Raw genomic sequence first — 24491 nt, forward strand, 5'->3', positions numbered from 1 at the left:
GAGAGACAGGGAGAGGCGAAGGAAAGGAAGAACGACAAGGAAGAAGGAAGGGGGAAGAGAAAGGAGTAAGATGAGGATGAGGAGGAGGAGGAATAGAGAAGGGGAAACAAGGAAGAAGAAAAAAGAAAGGGAGAGACCGAGAGGGGGATGGCAAAACTAAGATCCTTTTTACAGAGATCTGGGATTGAAAGCATCATCGATTTGATGGTAAGGACGAGTGTCGGTTATTTTTGCAGTGGTCACTTTGGAGGGGAAATAAATAGGGCAACTTTTATGTTTCTTGCCGCCGCCAATACCAGATTTTCTCTCGTCGTGAAATATTGGGGCTGTGAATGACGAGTGGGACCCTGATGGCATGATTGAATTGCTTGTTTTTCCTAGCCATGGCCGTCCCATCCTATTTTATTGATACACATAAATGCCATTTTTATTTTCAACATATTTGACAGTTTATTTATTTATGTATTCACTATCATTAATAGTTTTCTCACCATATTTCTTTTATTTAGTTATTCATTTATCTGTTTATTTGCTTGCTTATTATTTGTTGCTCATTCATTTCCGAAGAAGTAGAGCAAAATTTTTATGGTGACCTGCAAAACATTAGTTCTTTGAAGTGACTCCTGGAGGTTCAGAGGACCTGTATTCATTTACCTGTTATTTATCATGGCTGTATAAGGTATATAAAACACGTACCTTACCTAAGCGTCTAAAATTTTGTTGGTAAAGCCCTCTGGAGGTTCTCAAGCCAGTATTATATTTATCTATACTGGATGACTCATATATTTATTATTTATTTATTTACTCGTTTATTTATTTGTTGTGCAGCGGTCCACAGGATAAATAAAGCAAAGTGTCTAAGCCCAGACTCAAATTTTACACCTTTTGTACTGACTGTTGGATGTTTGGCGACACTGAGATACACCCAAAGTCAGGGTCAGAGAAAGCTAAAGTGACCCCCAGCCTTCGTAAATCCGCAAAACTTGATACGTAGTACCATCAGACCAGCACCACGATGCAAAAGGAGTGGAGAAGGAGGGCGTGGAAAGGGAGTGGTGGAGAAGGCAGGGTTGTAGAGATAGAGACAAGGGGAAAAGGGTTAAGTGGAGAAAGGGAGGGTGGAGAATGGGAGAATAAAGAGAGAAGGCGGCTCGAGAGAGTGTGGAAGGGAAAGGGTGGAATGGGAAAGGGGTGAAGATGGGAATTCGGGACGGAAAGGGTGTGGAGGAGGAGGAGGAACACAAAAGAAGGGAGGTGAGACGTGCCAGAAACCCCAACCACACCCCCAGTAAACTCAGTACCGGTTCGAAACTCCGGCCTGAGCTGCTTCGGTACCCAGGCTTCGTCCCCAAGAGGAAACGCGGCAAGGCGAAGTTCATAAGGCATTCCTCAGGGGCCTCCAGCAGCTGAGAAACACAAACACCCACATCAAAATCACCCAGTTTATATTTGCCTCCCCACGCTGACAAAAGCCCCCAAACAATCGATGAAATAAGTCGAAACTGAAGCTTGTGTTTGAAACAGTTCGAGACGGAGTTTGGGGGGACGGCTGGAAAATTCTCTCTCTCTCTCTCTCTCTCTGTCCCCCGTCCTCCTCCCTCCCTACCTCCTGCTATTTTTTGCCTCAGTCTTCCCCGTGCCTGTGTCTGGTGGAGGCGCAGCAGGAGTCTCCCGGGACCCGTGTTGCAGCTGATAAAAAACACACAATTTGAATGTCCTCGCCACGCCTCCAACTCAGGGCCGTGGGGAGGAGAGAGGGGTTGGAGGAAGGGGAGAGATGTTGGAGGTAGAAGCGGGAAAGGGAGAGAAAAGATGATGAGGAGGTAGGAAGGTAAGAGGGAGAGAGATGTTTGAGGTAGCTGAAGGAAGATGTTCAAGACAGAGACGGAGAGGGAGAGGAAGATGTTAGACGTAGCAGAGGAAGGCAGGTGTTAGAGACCTAAGAAGGAGAGGAAGATGTGAGGTAGGAGGGTGAGAGGGAGAGAGATTTTGGAGTTAACAAAGGGAGGGAGAAGTTGGTGGCAGGAAAAGGAGAGAGAGAGAGAGAGAGAGAGAGAGAGAGAGAGAGAGAGAGACTGTAGGCAGGACAGGGGAGAGTGAAGGGAGTAGGGACCTATAGAGGGGAGGAAAGATATAGAGTAAAAGAATGTTAAAGAGGAAAGGGGACAAGTGAGAGCAGTTCAAGAGGAGACGAGAGAGGGTGATGGATATAAAAAGGAGAGAGGATCTTGAGATAAAAAGTTATGGAGAGAAAAGAAAAACAGAGATAGAGGAATTAGTGAGAAAATGAGAGAGGAAAGGGAGAAGTTAGAGAGACGAAAGGGAGAATATAAGAAGGTTGCTGGAAAGGAGGGGGAACTGAAAGGGCCTGAGAGGAGGTTGAAGGGGACAATGTGAGGAAGAGTGGAAGAAAAGAGGGCATGGAGAGGAGGTGATGGAGAGGGTGAGACTGGCAGAGGGATGAGTGGAGAAAGGAGACTGGAAAAAAGAGGGAGGGGAGAGGGAGGGATGAAGAGGTGAGGAAGAGATAAAGGGAAAGACTGGAGAGGAAAGAGAAAGTTAGAATGACGACAGGTAAGGGAAGCATGTGAGAAGGGTGGGAGGAGAATGAGTGACAGGCAGAGATGAAAGAGGAAGATGAGAATTGTGGAGGGGAGGCTGCGTGATGTAACTGAATGGGTGTCAAACAAGGAAAAATGGATGAGGGACGAAAAAAAAAAAAAAGGTAGGAAGTTGCAATTTAGATAAAAGGAAAAAAAAAAAAGGAAATGTAAGTGTCTAAGGGAGAGAAAGTAGAGAATGGGAAAGGGAATCTGGGTACTGGATGAAAGGAACGCAAATAAAAGTGGCCGAATGCTTGAAGGAAAGACAGGAGAATAAGAGAAAGCAAAGGATGATAAGGAAGCGGACGTGTTGTAGGGAAAGATCAGTGCCTGGGCAACTAACTGGAGGAAGAGGTGTGAAAATATTAATATGGAAAACTAATGAAATGTGAAACTGAGGCTGACAGAAATAGATGAAAGACACATAAGAGTGCTTGGGAGAAAGTGGATGAAGAGTTAATTACAAGTGTTAGGTTACAGAAAATAAGCAAGTGAAGGGGATATATTACTGGATGGGAGAAGGGAAGCGTCAATGGAGAAGGCTAACAGGGAGAAAGGAGAGATGAGAAGGAGGGAGGGAGAATAAGAGGGAGGGAGGAGAGATAAGAAGGAGGGAGATGGATATGAGTGGCGTGGGTGAAGGTACGGATGGGGGAAAATGAATGGGGAGGGAAAAAAGGATGAGGAGGACGGAAGGAAGATGAGGAGGAGGGAGGGACCATAAGAAGGAAGACGATGACTGGAAGGGGAGAAACAATAGGGAGGGTAAGAGAGATGGAAAAAAAAAAAGGAGGGGGAGGGATGCTGGATGAGAGGGAGGGAGGATGAGAGGATGGATGGGAGGACTGGTGAACAAAGAGGAAAAGAGCGACTAACAGAGAGAAGAGGGAGGGAGAGATGATGATGATGAGGTGGAAGGAATGATGAAGGGGGGAGGGCTGAGTGGGAGGGAGGTGAGACGAGAAGAAGGAGGTGAGGGGGGGATAAGTGGGAGGGAGGGAGAGAGAGAACAGGCAAAGAAGAATAAGAGTCTAGCAAAGCGAACGAGAAGAGGTAAAGACGAAATTGAGGGCTGAGAGGAAACCCAATGGGACACACACACACACACACACACACACACACACACACACACACACACACACACACACACACACACACACACACACACAAATGAACAAAAACCAAAACTCCTGCAGAAATGAAAAGATGCAGGACTGTGAAAATAAAAAAATATCGAAATTCTGTAAGTGGAACGAGAAATTACGGGATTAAACAAGAAACATGGAGGTGCAGAGTGGCAACGAAAAAAAGTACAACAACAAATAATAATAATAATAATAATAATAATAATAATAATAATAATAATAATAATAATAAAAATAATAAAATGCCTACAAAACATAGGCAGAAGCATCAGAATAACAACGATGTGCAATAAGAGAATACGAAACTATGCTGTACAGGTGAGAATACAATAGCAAAGAACAAAATAAAATAAATCCGATAACGAAAACAGAAATAAGTTGTGCAAAGCTGATGGGAATACAGAGACCTTGTAAAATCACTTGAAACACAAGATAAAGGCGGCGAGAAAATTAACGTTATGTAAAAGAAACGCGAAACTACAGACGTACAACAGAAAGACGGGGCTTTGGCGAAAACAGTAAAATCCAAGCCAATAACGGAGGAAGAAAATGAGACACGCGCGGAACTATGCACAAGAGAAAACGGGCAAAAACAACCAATGATTAGAAACTTCGGCAAGCAATCAGGGGCGGAAAAATTGTAAACAGAGCCGAAAAGAGGAGAGGAAGCGAACTGGACCACCACAAGTTGCTGTTTCGAAGGGCAGGGGGAGATTAGGAGGAAATATGAAGCCTGGAGATAAAAGGGAGAGGAGAGGGACGGGAAAAATTGTTTTGGAAAATGAAGGCTGCCGAAGGAGAGGTTGGAGGGGAAAGTTGGTTGGCTGGTGGGTTAGAGAGAGAGAGAGAGAGAGAGAGAGAGAGGAGGGTGTGGTTTGTGGTAGATGGGAGGAGATGTTGTGAAGAGATTGGTGGAAGAAAGATGGAAGAGAGAGGGGAAGATGGATATGGGGGTGGATGATGGTGGTGGTGGTGGTGGTGGTGGTGGGAAGTGCAGATTTGGTGGAGGAGAAGGGAGGGCTTGCGATGGAGGGGGATGGGAGGAAAGGTGCAACTGAGGGAAATACACTGTGTGGAAAGGGGAAGGGAGTGAGGGATATATGGAAGTTGGAGATGGGGGTGGAAGACTGGAAGAAATGGGGAAGGAGAGGCGTGTGGTGGGACAGTGCTAGGGAAGGGGACAGCGCTGAAGGAAGGAAATGTAGGTTAATGGTGACGAAGAAGGAAGAAGTGGTGAGTATAGGGAGAGGGGAGTGAGTGGTGGTGGAAGCGAGTGGTGGTGACGGACGGGGTGAGCGGGTAGTGGTAACGGAGGGGGGGAAGCGGGGGAGTAATGAAGGAACGGGAAGGGGGAAGTGGTGAAGGGAGTGGGAGTGAAGAAAGGGTAAGGAAGAGGAGGAAATGTAGATGAGGGGAAGGCTGAGGAGGTATTGTGAAGGAAGGAAAGGAGAGTTGACAATGTGGAAGAATGGGGGAAAAGATGGAGGGAATGGAGGGAGAGGAAGAAAGGGAGGGAGAAAAGGGGGCATTGTGGATGGAGGGTCGGAGGGAGGGAGGGAGGGAGGGAGGAGGTATTGTGGAGGGAGAAGAAGCCGGGAGGGAGGCTCTGGAGGAGAAAGGGTCGGGATGAAGAATTTCCTGGTTACTTATGTTCTCAGTGAGGGCTTGAGGGATGATGGAGGAGGAGGAGGAGGAGGAGGAGGAGGAGGAGGAGGAGGAGGAGGAGGAGGAGGAGGAGGAGGGAAGGGAATACGGGGAGAGAGAGAAAGAGAGAGAATTAGGTAAAATATCCAGCATATGTAGAAAGGCAAAACATCAAACAAGAATGCGAGGAGAAAAGGAACGGAAATAGAATGAAATTAGGCCAAACACGCAACTACATTCTGCTTTTCTGTCTCTGTCGACACACTCCTTTCTCTTCCGTTTTCAGCTTCTTTTCCATGAACTGTCTTCATTTTTCTGCACCTCACTAGCGCTCTTGTCTTCCTTTCCCATTTCCTTCTCTTTCTTTAACTCTGCCTTGCCTTCCTACCCCTTCCTTCCCTAACGTTCTCATTCCTTCCCACTCACCCTATCCTCTATCCATATGCATTCATTCCCTTCCCCATCTCAGTTTTGTCTTCCCTTCCTTCCCCCTCACCCCTACATCTGTAAACTGACGTTCTAATTCTTTCCTCTTCCTTTCCTTACTCAGACACTTCCTCCACCTTCACTTTCCCAGCCTTTCCTTCCCTTCTACCCTCCTCATTACCCGTATCCTCTCTTCCCTAGGCTCTCATTCCCTGCATATCATTCCTTCTCGTTCCCAACACTTGCATTTCTCTTATCTCCCTCCCTCATTCCATTTTCTTCCATTCTTCCCGTGATCTTACCCTCACACATCTTCCGTCTTACCTTCTTACCCTTTTCCTTAAATCCTCCCCACTAACCTTATCCTCTTTAACTCAGTCCCTCATTCCCTCTCCATCGAAGTCCTACCCGTCCCACCCCATACAGCTCTCAAACCTACACTTCCCTATTCCTTCCTTGTGTGATTTTTCCTGACCTTACCTCATTACCTTACACTTCAATTATTATCATTCTTTTTACCCTGTCCCCTCTACCCAAGGTTCTGCATTACTTCCCAATCATTTCCTCCCCTGAATTTTTACCTCTCATGTCCCTTTCTCTCTCCTCCACTGCTATCATGCTTCTCCTCTTGTCTATCCATCTTCCGATCACCGTAATCCACCTCACTGTTCATCCCTCCATTCTTCACCTTCTGTCTCTCACCTCTAAAATCCTCAATCGGTTCCTTCCTCTTTACTTTCTCTTTTTATCATCCATTTTCGCCTCTTCCACTGTCCACCTATCATGCTCCTCACTACCCTTGTTTCCTCTCTCCACGCATCTATGTTTCTGCTTCCACTCCAATAGCTTTCATTTTGCTTTCACCTCTACATGTTTCCCTGACCTCTTCATCTAACTCAACTCTACTTTCATCCACCCTCACATCCCCCCTCTTCCTCTTTCATTTCTCTCCACCCTCCATTTCCACTTCTCGCTTTTACACCGACTGTTTCCCTCCACCCCTGACTTATCCCTCTATTTCTCGCCTTGCCACCTCTCACGACTGAACTCCCTATTCCCTCATATGCATATCATCTTCCACTCCCCCTTCCACTTCCCCCCTTTCATCTTTGAGACCAAATCAAAATCATGGAGGGAGAAGTACCATTAAGACGCACAGACAACCAAAACACAGATAAGCGACCGCAGTTACTCGTAGTAAGAAGCATACATGGCAAAACGCACGCATAGATGAGCAGCGACATTAGAGACAGACCTGACTGACAAATGGGCACCACTGGATTAGAGTGTATTGATGTGGAGCAGAGGGCCCTGGGTACTGGAGGCCCGGGCACAATTAACGCAGATAAACGTTTAATGCCATCGGGAGTAGCTTTTACGGTGAAGGGTGGGGGGTGGCACACAGCTCTAGTCCCACATCCACACCTCACTACATTTTGTTCTTCCACCCAGCCTTTACCCAAATTTTCAGCTTTCCGTACGATTACCAACTGTATTTGTGTATGCCTGCTTTTGAGGAGAGACAAATACATACACGCACGCAAAAACACACACACACACACACACACACACACACACACACACACACACGGAAAGAGTGTACCGATGTATGAATGTAGGCGCGAGGGTACAAGGTTACTGTGTGTGTGTGTGTGTGTGTGTGTGTGTGTGTGTGTGTGTGTGTGTGTGTGTGTGTGTGTGTGTGTGTGTGTGTGTGTGTGTGTGTGTGTGTGTGTGTGTGTGTGTGTGTGTGTGTGTGTGTGTGTGTGTGTGTGTGTGTGTGTGTGTGTGTGTGTGTGTGTGTGTGTGTGTGTGTGTGTGTGTGTGTGTGTGTGTGTGTGTGTGTGTGTGTGTGTGTGTGTGTGTGTGTGTGTGTGTGTGTGTGTGTGTGTGTGTGTGTGTGTGTGTGTGTGTGTGTGTGTGTGTGTGTGTGTGTGTGTGTGTGTGTGTGTGTGTGTGTGTGTGTGTGTGTGTGTGTGTGTGTGTGTGTGTGTGTGTGTGTGTGTGTGTGTGTGTGTGTGTGTGTGTGTGTGTGTGTGTGTGTGTGTGTGTGTGTGTGTGTGTGTGTGTGTGTGTGTGTGTGTGTGTGTGTGTGTGTGTGTGTGTGTGTGTGTGTGTGTATAGCCTGGAGCAGTCCTGAGTCGCTCTTTGATCATCGGACGTGGTTGGCATGTCCTCATCTCGCACCCTTCCTCCCTCCTAACCCATCCTACCTTCCTCGCCTCTCCCCAGTCCTCTCATCCTATTCCCTCTCCCCTCATGCCTCCTTTCCATCATTCTCTCCTTTCCCATTCTCTCCTCCGTTCTCCCTCCTCCCCTCCTCCTGCTCCCTTCCCCCCTCCTCTCCCTCTCACTTTCCTTTCCTTGGGTTCCCCCTTCGCTTCCCTCGCCTCAGCCCTCTTCTTCCTCCCTTTCACTACCCTCTCCTGCCTTCCTCGTTCTCCTTTCCCTCTTTTCTCTTCTCTCCTTGTTTTTCTTCCTTTGTGCCTTTTGTCCCTCCTCTCCCATTCCTCTAATCTTCTCCTCTCCCCTTCCGTTTTCTCTTTCTTATTTCTGTCCTCTCCCCCCTTCCTTTCTACCTCTTCTCCTTATCCTCTTCTCTGCATCATTTCTCTACCAACATCTCCTTCTTCATCTTCCTCTATGAATCTTTATCTCACTCTACCCCCTCCTCCTCGTTTTCCTTCTGCTCTTCCATCCCACATCTCTCATCCTCATTTCTCCTTCGCTCCTCCTCCTCTTCTCTATCACTTCCTTTTCCCTTTCCTTCTTTATCACTTCCCTTTCACCGCCTCTTTATCCTCTCACTCCCCATTTCCTAATCCCTACCGATCTTCTCTTTTCATTTACTCATTTTCCTCAAACAGTCCCTTCAGTGTTTCTCATGTCCTTCTACCATTCTCCTCATCTTCTTCACATCCTTCCTTCATCCTTTCCTTATATGACTCCTTCTTCCGCTTCCTTTCCTTCCCTTATCTTTTTTCTGCTCCTTCCTTAAGTTTCTTCAACCTTCAACGGACTTCCTATATCATTCCTCAACTCTCTCTCTCTCTCTCTCTCTTTTTCTACCTATGCAGTAATTAAGTCAAAGAAAACGAGATGACGGGCTCCCAGCATCTACACCTCAGAGGAAAACATCACAAGAAAGAAATAGAGAGAGAGAGAGAGAGAGAGAGAGAGAGAGAGAGAGAGAGAGAGAGAGAGAGAGAGAGAGAGAGAGAGAGAGAGAGAGAGAGAGAGAGAGAGAGAGAGAGAGACTACTCATTTCTCAACATGGTTGGTATTGGAGGAGCCCCTGATGGTGAGGGAGGGACTGGAAGGAGGGAGAGGGAGGGACTGAAGGGAGAGAGAGGGAGGGACTGCAGGGAGAGAGAGGGAGGGACTGCAGGGAGAGAGAGGGAGGGACTAAAGAGAGGGAGAGAGGGGGGAGGGGATTGGAGGGATGGAGAACAGGAATGGAAAGGGAAGAAATATGAAGAAAGGTACAAGAGGGAACAAAAAAGAGGGACGGAAGGGAGGAGGGAGGAAGAGGGAGCGGCGTGAAAAGAGGAGGTAGAGAGGGAGAGTGGAGGAGAGGAAAACAATAAAGAATAGAGGGAGGAAGGAAGGAAGAGTAAAGGGGAGAAGAGGAAGAGAAAACAACAGGGGGTGGAAGATAAGGTTTTGAAAAAATATATATATATATATATATATATATATATATATATATATATATATATATATATATATATACACACACACACACACACACATATATATATATATATATATATATATATATATATATATATATATATATATATATATATATATATATATATATATATATATATATATATATATATATATATATATATATATATATGAAGAGAATTTTTTTGCCGAAAATATAGATGTTGTGGGATATTCCTTAACATCTTCACTACGATTACAACTTTTTTATAGTTGCTACTTTAAGGCGATTTTATCCGTCCTAGGAAAAAAAAAAAAACAGTGAAGAGGTTAATGGTGAGTAAACCACAAACCCCTCAAGTCCTAAAGTTACATTAGTCTCCAGGTGAATTACTTTACCTGGAGAGAGGACAGGAATATATTAAAAAAAGAAAAGGTGGAGGAAGTGGGGAAAAAGGAATGAGAGGGAAACAGAGTGCAGAGAGAAGAAAGGGTTGGTAAGGAAACAGGGGAAGGGGAGCAAGAGAGAAAAAGAAACAAAGAGTGCAGTAAGAGAAAAGACAGGTGAAGAGAAGAGGGTGGGGGAAAAAATGGAGAAGGGAAAGAGAAGGCAAGAGATGATGAGAGGTAATTTAAAGGGAAGTGTAAAGAGGGGAAAGAGAAGATGAAAGGTGATAAAGTGGAAGGGAATTTAAAGGAAGAAATGACTAGAGATGAGGAGAAGAATGGGAGGGAATTAAAAGGAGATGGGAGGAAAGACATGAAAAGGTGAGGAAGGTAATGATGAGGAGAGAGGGAGGGAATTTAAAATGAGGTTGAATGAGAGGAAAGAGAGTATGAGGCAATGATACGAGGGGGAGGAATTTTAAAGGAAGAGAAAGCTAGAAATGATGAGAAGAAAGGGATGGAGTTTAAAGGAGAAAGAAGGAGAGGAAAGAAATGATTAGGTGAAAGGGAGGAAATTTAAATGGGGTGTTGATAGGGGGTTCCATCTATTGTGTTGAGGGGAGAGAAAGAAGAGGAAAGAGGCTTCAGGAGCGATAGGGAAACTCTTTAATTTTATTCATAACACCGGCAGACGATTTTTAGATTAGGGGGAGACTTTTCCAACGTAAAGTGTAACAGACTCAAATCATCCCCTCATCATCAGAGACCATGCTGAAGCTTAATATAGTCTGGAGATACCAAAAATAAAAAGAGAAAGACGGCCAAGGGCTAAAGAAATTAAAGCTTCCACTATCACATTACAAGCAAAGGATACCATACACATCCTTCTACACCCTTCATCTTAGTCCACACATTCCTAGCTATGTACTGCCTCACATGAAGTTCCCTGCTTCCCATTTTACCCCCTCACATCCTGCCTCCTCCTCATAACTTAACCCCTTCCCCTTGCTCATAATAACTCGTATTCCCCCCTACCTCCTCAGAGTAACCTTACCTTCACCCTCTCCTTCCTTTATTAGTTCCTGTTCCCCCAAACATCTTAATTCTTACCAGCCCTCTTCTCCCCACAATCCACCCTCTTCTATAACCCGCCTCCCCTTACAATCATTGCCCACTTTTTCCATTCCTACTGACTCTCCCCAACCTTTTCTCTCCTCCCCAACTCCCTATATCCCTCCTCCCCAGAGTAAATTTCCCTGTCTCCCCTCTACTCATAGCAACTCCAGTCTTCCCCTTCCCTCTCCCACCATAACACTGATAGCCTTCTCTCTCCCATTACTCTCCCCCTCCCTTCTCCTTCACTATCCCCACCTCCCCTCTTACCCACCCTCAATCATAACACAAATCCCTCCCCCTCTTATCCCTTCTAATTCATATACCCCGTCACCGTACCCCCCTTCTCCCCCATTACCCACGCCCTTTCCCAACACGTAGAATACCCAACGAGAGGAAACAATATCCTAGACATCATCTTGACTACAAATGATAACCTAGTCAACAACGTTGAAATAGGACCTGAGTTTAGTTCCAGTGATCATCGAACTATACAGTTTAATATTACTACTGAAAAAGTAAAAGAAACGGAGAGCAAAGAAAAGGTCCCAGATTATCGTAGAGCTAATTTCAACAGGCTCAGAGCGCTACTTGCAACTGCAGATTGGAATCAAATGTCTGAAACCGATGACATAAACCAAGCATGGGAAATATTCACCGAAAAATTTAATGAAGTGGTAAAGTCATGTGTGCCACTACGTAACAGACGTCCAGCTGGAAATAGTAAACCAAAGTGGTGGTCCAGTGAAATAAAAAGTAACTTAATAGCCAAAAAACAGGCATACCATAAATATAAAGCTACACAAAATAATGATGATAAATTACAATACGATAATCTACGCCGCACATCGAAAAGACTTATTAAACAAAGCAAAAGAGCACTGGAGATCCACATTGCTAATACGTGCAAATCAAATCCTAAAGAATTTTACAGTTACATTAGAAAGAAAAAGGTTATGACTACATCAATAGGTCCTCTAGAAACAAACAATGGCAGACACACTGAAAATGAGGTCGAAATGGCAAACATTCTTAACGATTACTTTGCGTCTGTTTTTACAGTAGAAAACACCACCAGAAACCTACTGTTACCCACAAACCAAGCAAATAGCACAGTCCTTAGTAACTATGCTATCCATAATAACGATATCCTTTCAGCCATAAATAGTACGGACATAAACAAAACCCCTGGCCCCGATAAAATATCACCGAGAATTCTCAAAGAAGCAAAACATGAGTTACTGCTGCCACTCTCTGTCTTATTCAATAAATCATTAAGTACTGGGAATGTTCCACGCGAATGGAAACTAGCAAATGTAACACCAATTTTCAAAAAGGAAATGAGTCGCACCCAGGAAATTACAGACCAATCAGCTTAACATCAGTAGTGTGCAAGTTAATGGAAAAAATCATAAGAGATAAAATAGTTAATTATCTAGAAGAAAATAATATAATTAAAGACTCGCAACATGGATTCAGACATCGTCGTTCATGCTTAACTAACTTACTGGACTTCTTCCATGATGTTTACAAATCATACGATGACTCAAGAGCAGTAGATATAATTTACCTCGACTTTCAGAAAGCATTTGACACTGTCCCTCACAAGCGTCTCATGAGAAAAATAGAAGCACATGGAATAAAAGGAAAGACGCTAAAATGGTTACAAGACTGGCTGTCAGACCGAAAACAGCGAGTTGTGATAAACGGAAAGGAATCCAAATGGCGTAATGTGATCAGCGGAGTTCCCCAAGGGTCAGTACTTGGACCGATACTTTTTATTATCTATATAAATGACATTGATGAGGGTCTAAATTGTAAAGTATCCAAATTTGCAGATGATACAAAAATAACCAGTAAAGTCACTTCAAAATTACAGTGGCAGCAGTTACAAAATGACCTTAATACTTTAGCAAGCTGGGCAGAAAAATGGCAAATGAAATTCAACACAGAAAAATGTAAAGTACTTCATATTGGAAGTAACAATGTCCATGCAAATTACAAAATGAACAATATTCAGTTATCAAGTACAGACAGTGAAAAGGATCTTGGTGTGATAATATCAAATGACCTAAAACCAAGCAAGCAGTGTACCGATGCGGTAAAAACTGCAAACAAGCTAGTGGGTTTTATTGGAAGAACTTTCGAGTTTAAATCAGAAAAAGTCATACTTGCCTTGTACAACTCGCTAGTGCGCCCCCATCTTGAGTATTGTGTGTAATTCTGGTCTCCGTACTACAGAAAGGACATTGAAAAATTAGAGAAAATTCAGCGAAGAATCACAAAAATGGTACCACGACTTAGAAACAAACCATATGAGGAACGCCTTGAAGAACTTAAATTATTTAGCCTAACGAAGCGCAGGTTAAGAGGGGACCTTATTGAAGTTTTCAAAATCATAAAGGGATATGACAACTTAGACATGAATAAATATTTTGATATAGACCGGTCGAGTCAAACCAGAAGTAATGGCTGCAAAATCATGGGAAAACGATTCCAATCCCACGAAGCAAAATACTTCTTCTTTAACAGAGTTGTAAATATCTGGAACAGATTACCCTCAGATACCGTGAACAGTATCTCAATTGAGACATTCAAAAACAAATTAGACAAGTATTTGCACGAAAATCCTCAGCCGACTCTTTTTCTGTCCGAATAACTTGCTTTTATGGCTACGGTACATGTAAGTTCATGCCCCCTTAGTCTACAAGACACCCCGTAAACAATGTACCCGTACATAGTGTTGCGTCACGATATTATACATTTTCAATTTATTCGGTGCAAACAAAGCAATATAAGCACAGATTAGGATCTGCACAGATAACCCTGAGTTAACAGTCACTACTCTTACTTTCGACCTGTGATGGGCTGTGGATCACTGAGGGTCCCTGTTAGTCAAGTGACCACCATCGGGATTTTTTTAATGTACCAGGGGTCACTGCTTCAGGATGAAACTTGTGTACTTGTCCCACATGGGAGAGTTCCTTGTCTCAGTGGAGTGAACGGAGCTATTGCCTGATTGACTGCTGCCTACCTAAAAAGCGCCAGGAAAGGTTGCCGCACCACCCCTAAACATCCACTCTGTGCATTGCACATCCACACTGTGCACTGTGCAGTCCCCTTTTATCTAAGACATCCGTCCTATATACTTTTCAGTCTCCCCAGCGCAAAGAAAGCAATATAAGCACAGATTAGGAGCTGCACAGATAACCCTGAGTTAACGGTCACTACTCTTACTTTCGACCTGTGATGGGCTGTGGATCACTGAGGGTCCCTGTTAGTCAAGTGACCACCATCGGGATTTTTTTAATGTACCAGGGGTCACTGCTTCAGGATGAAACTTGTGTACTTGTCCCACATGGGAGAGTTCCTTGTCTCAGTGGAGCAAACGGAGCTAGGGCCTGATTGACTGCTGCCTACCTTAAAAGCGCCAGGCAAGGCTGCTGCACCACCCCTAAACATCCACACTGTGCAGTGTGTAGCTTCCACGTTATGTCCACAGACTTCCCATTAACTCAATGTAACCGGTTTATAATGTCATGCCGTAACTAGTATTTTATTTGTTTACTTTCTCTTTCAGGTTACTCTATCGGGTAGCTTATAGATAAAGTATTATAGAATGTGACTTTTCCTTTCCAGTGTTTCCTATAAAATTTCCATGTCAGTTTTTCCATGCTGCATGGTGGTTTTTCTCACTTTTTCCTGGAGGGTTTGGTGGTGGGGGGAGCCTTCTTGCTTTCCTATCCTTATCCTTCAACATGTAGAGTTAGATCTTGTGGTCATAGCTTTCTCTAACAAGCAGCCTCGAAAGGACCATAAGGTCTGTTGCTGTTTGCTTTCCTGTGTAATCCTGTGTAATCTTCTCCCCCATCCACCTTCCACCGTAAAAATAACACCCTTCACCTCTACTACCCCCTACCTCCCACGCCCACAGCCCCACACTGCTCCCTTAACCCTCTCTCCAATCTACCCCCAAACATAACATCATCACCCTCCCTCTTCCCCACTATCCCCTACTTTTCACCCCCTACCCGTGCCCCCCCCCTCATCTCACGTAACACCACCGCCACCTAAACTCTCTCCCTCATCCTCCCTCCACGTCTCCCTCACTAACCCCTCCGATTCCCCCCTCCCAATGCCCCCCCCCCACCTCACGTCACAACAACACTACCTTAACTTTCCCCCTCATCCTCCCTCCACCTCTCCCTCACTACCCCTTCCAATTCCCCCCTCCCAGTGCCCTCCCCCTTCACCTCAAGTAGCAACACCACCACCTTAACTCTCCCCCCTCTCTTCTCCCCTCCACCTTCCCCACCTCTCCCCCTCCCCCCACTCACGTCCAGCCCCGTAATTCCCCCCGGTGGCTAAAGTTCCCCCTGGGGCCCCCGAGGCTCATATAACTTGCTGCTGGTCAACCCAACTTTATTAAACTTCCCTTTAAAAGATCCCCCGGTATTTTTTAATTATTTTTTCACAGTCCGGGCGGAGAGAGAGAGAGAGAGAGAGAGAGAGAGAGAGAACGCGTCCCTCAGTTGATAGCCAAGTGTAGTTAGAGGGCTGTTTCGATTAGTAACCAAGGAGATTCATACCTGAGAACTAAGACCCATCAAATTTCACGCACCCACCACTTATTATTCTGGCAGTGGACCGGTTCTGTCAGATGAAAACACGTTGACTCTATCTTCCTTTCCCTAACCTCTACGACTTGTTACGATTTCTCTCGAGCGGGCAAAATCGTGTAATGTAAGCTTGAAGGAAAAGGTCAAGGGCGTCTATGCTAGATATTCCACTAAGAGATATACAGTAATCCTATGTAAATATAATAAAATGGGTAATAATCTATCTATCTATTGCCAGACGCCTTAATCCCGTAAGGGGTGGCCACAAACAAGTCGCCTCCATGTCGCCCTGCCCCCTGTCATTTCACTGCCCTGCTCCCAGCTCACACACACACCCCTTTCTCATATACCTCTCCACCCCATCCCTCCATCTCATCCTTGGCCTCCCCCTCCCTCTCCCCTCCTCCACCTCACTTACATACACTCTCCTCGTCAGTCTCTCGTTCTCCATCCTCTTCGCATGGCCAAATAATAATAATAATAATAATAATAATACCACCAAAATCAATACCACCAACAACCACCACCAATAATAATAATAATAATAATAATAATATTAATAATAATAATAACAATAATAATAATAATAATAATAATGCCACCAACATCAACACTAAAATTGCAAAAGGAGATTATTCCCACCCCATCCGCTAAGAACTGATCTCACCCGAACTCAATAAAATCAACAGAAGAAAATAAAACCAAAAGCCGTGATGGTACTAAGGTGTTAACCCCCCTGAATCCCTCATGTAGTTTTATCACCTCTTCTTCTTACCTCCAGACGATTTTACTCATCTAAGGGGAAGCGTTAGGAGGTTCAGAGTAAGTGACACCTGACTGTCCACCTTAATCCGAAATCCCTCCCCCCCAACTTCAAACTGGAAAAATGGTATGGAGGCAGTAGGAAATAAATAAAGAATGAGTTAGTGGCTGGAAGGTGTTAATGGAGACAGTGGTTATTCTTGGTTGTGTTGTTTTGGTGGTGGTGGTATTATTATTATTATTATTATTATTATCATTATTATTATTGTTGTTGTTGGTGGTGGTGGTGGTACTGTATTTGTTGTCGGTGTGGCCCCAAGCTCATCTGAAAAAGTGAACCCGCTGAACTGCAGGGTTTAGTCGTCTATCGTCTGCACTCCACCATCCTCCTTACCGGGGATAGGGATGTACCTGAGGGACGTTTGTATATCCTGGCAGTTGATCCAGGGGGTTATATCGGCTCCTCCACATCAGTTTCTAGTCACTACAACAGACCATTACATTGAATAAAACCAAAAGACTGGTGGCAATAAAACTCTATCAATCAATCAATCTATCCAAAGCATCTCTATATCTGTATTGTTCATTCCATCTATCAGTAATCCATCTATAGCCAGACGCCTTCATCCCAGAGAGGGCTGTCTCAAGCAAATCGCCTCCATGCCATTCTGTCCATCAGGCTACGCTCTCTTTAGCTTTCATATCTCTCACTCACATACCCCTCAATCCAAACCCTGCATCTCATCCTCGGTCTTCCCCTCCCTCCTCCACCTCATCTTTACTCTCCCCCTCCCTTCCCCTCCCCATTCCACCTCACTCGCATACATTTCTCTAGTCAAAATTTCAATAATATGGGCTTCATCATTCTGAAAAAATAACATACTTTCTTTTATGCTCTTTGACTGCTATGACTCGTGTGTGTGTGTGTGTGTGTGTGTGTGTGTGTGTGTGTGTGTGTGTGTGTGTGTGTGTGTGTGTGTGTGCGCGCGTGTGAGTGTGTGTGCGCGCGCGCGCGCGCGTTTCTTAAAATTAAAGTATTTTTTTACTATTTGCGGCTTGTATGCATATAACGATATATTTCCAATCATACTGTAAGTGGATATATGTCAGGTTGATGATGATGATGATGATGATGATTTGTTTGTTCATTTACTTAATTTTTGTAATCAGTATTTTTCATGTGTTATAAAGAGAGCATTTTACGGACCGCGCTTAGAATGACGTCTGGTTCGTGCTGGTGTGTGTTGGAGTAAGAGGATTATAAGTTGTAGGATTGGACCAACGATTACCACGGATTTAAGAGCATTATCTGATGCTCTCTCTCTCTCCCTCTCTCTCTCTCTCTCTCATTGCCTCCCATTAGTTCCAAAATATTTCTACATCATCAGATCCAAAACTCTTCCTCGCTAATAGTCTCCCTTACAGCCAGTCCTTTACTCCTTACTTTCTCACTCTACCATTTGCAACTCAGAATAATTAAACCTGTGATATCTCTACAGTATAAACAATTCACGGTGAGGGGATTCTTGTTGCTGAGTATTTTACGGTATTGTTTAAAGAAGACATAATTTGTAATCTCTTTATCCCTCTCTCATTGTGTTCCTCTTACATAAATGAAATGCCCCTCCTCTCTCTCTCTCTCTCTCTCTCTCTCTCTAATTTTTCTCACCTTCCCTCACTACCTGCACACCTTTCTGTCACTCCTTCCCTCACTTACAGCATAACGATAAGAGCCAGTTCACTTTCACTCTCAACACCTGATCATCCTATGTCATCATGAATATACTCTTCCCTCACGGCCAACACATCTTACTGTCACTCCTACCCTCACTCATATAACACACAATTGTTTCAGTTTTACTCTTTTAACTCCCCCCATCCTTCAGGATCGACATACTCACGTTCTTCTCCTTGTGCCCGCAGGTGAGAAGCCGTACAGGTGCTCATGGGAAGGCTGCGAGTGGAGGTTCGCTCGCTCCGACGAACTCACTCGCCACTTCAGGAAACACACAGGAGCCAAGCCCTTCAAGTGCCACCATTGCGGCCGATGCTTCTCCAGGTCGGACCACTTGGCACTGCACATGAAGAGGCACCAGTGAGACCTGCTTCACCCTTCGTCTCATATGACCTCCGCTACGGCACTTGGATGACCCTCTTCAGGCTGGCTTCATCTGTGACAAGGAGTGGTTGACATGTGATCTTTTGGGAAAGGCTTAATGGTAGCGCTTACAGATATTATTGAAGTGAGTGACTGAGGTTCTTTTGCTGTATGGAAATTATAAATGAATGATGGGCCACGTTCCCAAACAATCCAGATTATATAATGTAGAGAGAGAAAAAAAGTAAAGTCATTGCCGGTGGAAGGAAGCACAAAAAAAAGTCACATAGGCCTGTTGAGTCATTCGGTCATATGCATCATTTACATTTTGGAAAGTAAAGTTTGGTGCACTCTGAAGGTTTTGTTCAGATATACTGACTGAATACTGACAGAATAATAAAAAAAAGATATCTTGGGCATGAATTGTCCCCTACCCCCTCTAAAAGAAATAAACTCATGTTATTTTGTGTACAGTTTAGCATGTAAGGTTGAACATCCCCTTGAGTTTTAGGGGCGTAGTGTAGTGAAGAAAGAATTACTAAACGTCTACGTATGTGAGTGGTTGCCTTCAAACATACCAGTCATCATTTTCTTTGTAAATATAACAATGACTTTCTTCATTATCTGAAAGCCATGTGGGCTCCTCGGCTTGAAAATTTTATTCCTCAATAGACAAAAATAATGAATATATATATAAAGAAAATGATCTAATTGTTGTCTTCTCTTTTTTATATTTGAATTTTCAGGACAGAAAGTAACCACAGTTTTTAAGTTAAATGAATACATTAAAAAATGCTAGAATTTATCTCGAAAAATGTACAAAACGTCTCGATGTATCGCTAAGGATGCATACCGTGTACTCTTGTATTACTGGTGTCTAGCGCTGTACAGTAATGTATAAGGACTATGTACCACTGCCATGCTACTTGAGGAAAACGGAAAACTATCAAGTGTGTGATTGTGGTAACTCCTCTTCCCTCTCCTCCTCATTCTCACCCGACCCTCTCTTGATCTTGTTTCAGTCGACTGCAACCAAACCAAAGTATGCAAAACTCTAAACTGAATCAGGTTCTGGGAAAATAACCCAAGTTACTGAGGGCGTGCTCGCTACAGACAACCTCAATCCGCATAGCTTCACACGGAAACTTCCTGCTGTCTCTGAAGTTTAATTTGATGCAGGCTAAAAGTCTTTCTAAAGGCCTCACACAAAATAAGCCAAGGAATTAAAGTAAGGACAGCATGGGCATATCGAGAGGCTGTATGTGCCTCCACGTCTATAAGGTCTTGGGTTAAGCAAAGTGTTCGGTAGTGAATGCAAAATCTGACATAGCTGATTGCAAAAACGAATAAAATAACCCACATTGCGTTTCTTATGCCTGTTTGTCGACTTCATTTACAACCTTCTATTACTTATGATTCTAAAGGATAACTAAGCATTCTAAGATCTTGAAGAGCTCGCTGGTGATATTCAAAGCAAGTATGATGCACAAAAATCTATGGAGAAAGCCGAAATGTGTCAACTGTTAATTTCTCTTACAAAGGAAAGGAGGATTATTTCCACCCTTGGAATTCCCTATGCCTCCCAAACATCCCCACTTTCATATATATATATATATATATATATATATATATATATATATATATATATATATATATATATATATATATATATATATATATATATATATATATATATATATATATATATATATATATATATATATATATATATATATATATATATATTAAGAGCTCAGTGTTGTTATACTCTCTGCGCCGCATTACAGTGACATCAATAAAACGAATTAATGGAAATAGAGGTAGATACTGAATCTCTGGTTCTTATAATCACCTCAAGAAGAAGACGAAATGATATGAAAGAGATTGATACGTGCTATAATATTCTCAGACACTATATCACACACTAAAGGAGTCTGAAGAGTCTTCATAACAGAATTCTGACATGGGAAAGAAAACCGTTACAAGGATACTGAAAAATACAGAAGTCACTGTAAATGAAACAAGATAATTTAAGTGCAGTTTCTGCATTATATATGGTAGTTATTTCTGCATTATATCAACGCCCAGTTTACTACTGAAGTCATCACAGAAGAGTAATGGATGTAAAATGTACTCTTAAACAAATACAAGGCACCATAAACAGCATCTGTACTTCTCCATTCAATCTCTTCACAAATGATGGTCTAAATATTGATGACACAACCTTATAGTCGGATTGTGGAAAATGACAGAATTTGTGATGGAGAACGTACAGATAAGTAATATGGCAAAGCATACATGACCATAAAAACGTGCAGAGTACTGTTAACCGGAAGGGCATTACCCAACAGTAGTGTAGTTCTACCTGAGTGATGAACAAGATAAACTAAAAAAACACGAGCACCATATACAGAGCAGCAAAAACCATTAAACAGCTAAGACTTAGAGAATATAATCACCAAGTTGCTGTAGCCACTTCACACTTAATGATCACTGTTAGAACTTCATTGAAAACTCCATTTTGTCCAGTGAACAAAATACAAATACCACACATACTGAATGGTAAACAGTTCAATTCAACAGTCCAACATACATGATCGTGGCACTCAAATCTATCCAGCAGAGCACTGAACCATAACGATAACCATTAATGAATAGCTGATAAATACCACTCTCTCCCCCAAATGATACGATGCAACAGTATTATTCAGTGTGAACTATAGAACCGGCGCTCCCACAAGCCAATAATTCAGCATTCCACAGCCTCCCTTCCCCAACACCCCACCCCTCCCCCATCACTCCATCACCACCATCCCTGCCCAAGTGTCCTTTATTTGTAATTATCATGCATTATTTTCCTCAATCTTGCCTAAGTCTCCGTTTGTTCAGTACATTCTTAAATGGACAACAATAGCAATTTTTAACAAACTAATTTATCTGAACTCTATAGAATTTTGTAAAATGTAAAGATATTCATAGCGATGGTACAATTCTCTTCAACTTTAAAGGATCCTAGGATAATGTTTCAAGATTTTTTAAAGCTATTGCAAGTCATTCATACATCACTGATCATGTAACGTTATATATAATACCACCAATTAATCACACATTTCTACATGGAGTTATTTTTGTATCATTTCATTCCGAATGTCTCTTTAGATCATGCAAGTGTTTAAGAATCCCGTGAATTTTACAGTAAAATAAGTTAAATGGAAGAGATAGTAAGAATTTGGCCAGAAACAAACCACGCCTCCCTCTCCAGACTTTAAACCCTAAAATGAGTTACCCAATTTCTTCTAAGATGGTGCTAAATGTAAAATGTATAAAGCTGTCTCATACCTCAGAGCTATGATGGAAAGGGAATTGGGCGCTTTAGATAACATGTTGGATGACAGAGGAAATGAGAAAAGTTCTGCAGACAAAGTTTAGATGGTTTCAGTTGCTACATAAAATCATGGCAGTCGGAGAAAAATGTATTACATACTGATACTGCTGATGTCAAGACTGAAGAAATTAAACTCATTTATAGTTGCTGATGTAAGAAAAAATATATAATTCGTGGGGACATGAATAAATGAGAGTAAACTATGACAAGACACAAGGAAATAAAAGATAACGCTGGAATGAATATATCATGATGTCAAAGTGCAACTCCTGAACCTTAAGAACATCAGTGACACCGGTCATATTTTTAAGTTAATCATATCCAGCTCTAAGTAGAAACAATGAGAAGTAACTGATACTAGCAGTGTCTTTAGTCTCAACGCTGTGGCATGATGCATGCCAAATGACTGCTAAAAAAACAGAATCTAGCTGGTATATTAAACTGCTTGAAAGACTTAACTGAATACGCATTAAGTATGACGGTGTTAACACAAGCAGTCATATTATCTAACGCATAAGAAAGAGGAGAATAGACAACAAACATCTCTGAAGAAATTAAAATCAATCAAGAATGAGTTAATAGAGAGAAAAAAAACTACAAGAGGGACAGTGAGAAATATAACCTACATTATGAAATGTGTGTATAATTTTAAAGAAAATGGAATTTATTCTTTTTGATCTAATACAGAGCAAGAGTTCTAACTATGCTATCAACACAACACTTGTCATTCTGTTCATTCTTAAGCTGCGCCCACTTTATTCTTGTTTGTTCTCCCCCTCTCCCCTTTCTCCCCTTTGGAACAGAAGCAGGCTGTTCAGACCTCATCTTAGTATCAGCTGGAACTCACATGCACACAATGTATTCAAGTGCTAGTATATTTAACATGCATTTTACTGTGAATACTGGTCATTGCATTACTTGTTCCTACTTGCATGGAATTAAAGCAAATGATTCATTGTCCGTAATCTTACAAACTTCATGCCAACTGAAACAACAATGTGATGATTAAAGGTATTGCTGTAAATTATAAGCATCTTACACGAAGAAAAAGCTTGTGAAAAAAACAGCTTCTGAACAGTGTGCTTTGCAAGTGGACGCAGCCCTTGTCTTAGGATTAAATAAAAAAAAAAGTTATTTGCGCTGTGACATAAGGTAAACTCCTATGGAACTCGGGGTAACAACGTGTCATCCAACCAGCAACCTTGAAGTTCACGCAGTTGATTATATAAGGTACACTACTGTTGCTAAAATAAGAATATAGAATTACCATTGATATTGACAGACAATGAATTTAAACACCAGGGGAAATCAGACCCGTAAAAAATGAGGTGGTAGGTTGGACACAAAACTTTCTTCCCCTGAGAGCCCATAACATTATCTAGAATATAAGATTTTTTTCTGTAGTGGTAAAAGAAGAAAACTTAATGTAAAAAAAAAGATTATTAAAAAAATACGCCCCAACCAGTCTTCAGGGGTAGCTTAAGCTTTAATGAAAAACAAGAACACCATCAACACACTAGCATATACAAGTTCTATCCCCCCTCCCTAATGACCACTCTTGTAGTTTTGAATAGCGCAGTTGCATGATGGCAGCTTCACCACTTATTACAAAACAAAATATATGGATTCATCAATATTCTGTATACCCAGTAATTTTACGTTCATGATTCCTTTCAAAAATAAACACTGTTTATTAAGCAATGAAGCAATCTTTTAGATTTTTGCACAGAATGGAAAACAATAATAAGTGAGGACATAGTACTTTATGAATTAAATATTTTTCCCCTTAGTGTTGAGTGGATTTCACGTAATTTTATTTTTGCCAGTATGTAGGTGAAGACTGTGACCATCAGCCACCCTGACTTTCCCATCTGAACCGTGAAAACACATGAATGTACACAAGAACCATTAAAAAACAAAAAGAGAGAGAAGTCAATGAGGCTATTAAGAAACCAAATCTTCAAAAGAAATTGTCTAGCATATCTTCATTAGGATCCCCTTATTAGATGAACTTTTTCACAAACCTCTTATTTATGTAAGCGAACGACAATTGCTCAAATCGTAGATGAGACTTGTACATGCTACTACCATATTTAGACAAAGGGGCAGAGGGATGATGAGAGAGGTTTGGTCAAAGTGATCTTCGGGCCTTCCTCTAAATCACGGACGAAGCTTTAGCCTCCCCCTTCAAACTTTATCTAAGGACACATGAAGGAGCGTACATCACCGCCCTCTCTCAGCTCACTCTGCTCCTTTCAACCCCAGAACCCCTCCCCCCAACCCCCATTCTTTCTGAAACAGGGCGGAGAGACATTGGTAAACATTTCTCGGCGTCCCAAGTTGAGGGCGTGCCGAGACAGCCCTCTCCTCCTCTCCTTTCCTCCCGCCAACCCTTCTTCTCTGTGTACATGTATTATACCATGGATTCCTTCAAGCTGTGTATCCCAGCTATGGTTCCTGAATATCTTTATAATGGCACTTCAGAAATTACAATATTTGACTGAATAAGTTGCAATACCACAAGTTTCAAGTATAAGTTAATGATGTTCTAAGTTTCATTACAGGATAAAGAAATTCATTACTTTCAATGACCAAACCACACACAGCATGCTCATTACAATCTGACAAAATTTGCAT

At 42.5% G+C, this 24491-nt stretch overlaps 1 protein-coding gene across 1 annotated transcript in view; it reads left to right on the forward strand.

The window, feature by feature from the left end:
- Nucleotides 1-18853, forward strand: part of LOC145412529 (uncharacterized) — a 124034-nt gene extending 105181 nt beyond the window's left edge. The window contains exon 2 of the mRNA XM_080282424.1: nt 18295-18853. Coding sequence (XP_080138550.1) covers nt 18295-18470 — 176 coding nt within the window. The 3' untranslated portion in view covers nt 18471-18853. The remainder of the gene's footprint in view (nt 1-18294) is intronic.
- The last annotated feature ends 5638 nt before the right edge of the window (nt 18854-24491 follow it).

This window comes from Coenobita brevimanus, chromosome 93 (genome assembly GCF_032717465.1).
Source record: "Coenobita brevimanus isolate Jiangsu-jjx chromosome 93, ASM3271746v2, whole genome shotgun sequence".
Lineage (NCBI taxonomy): Eukaryota > Metazoa > Arthropoda > Malacostraca > Decapoda > Coenobitidae > Coenobita > Coenobita brevimanus.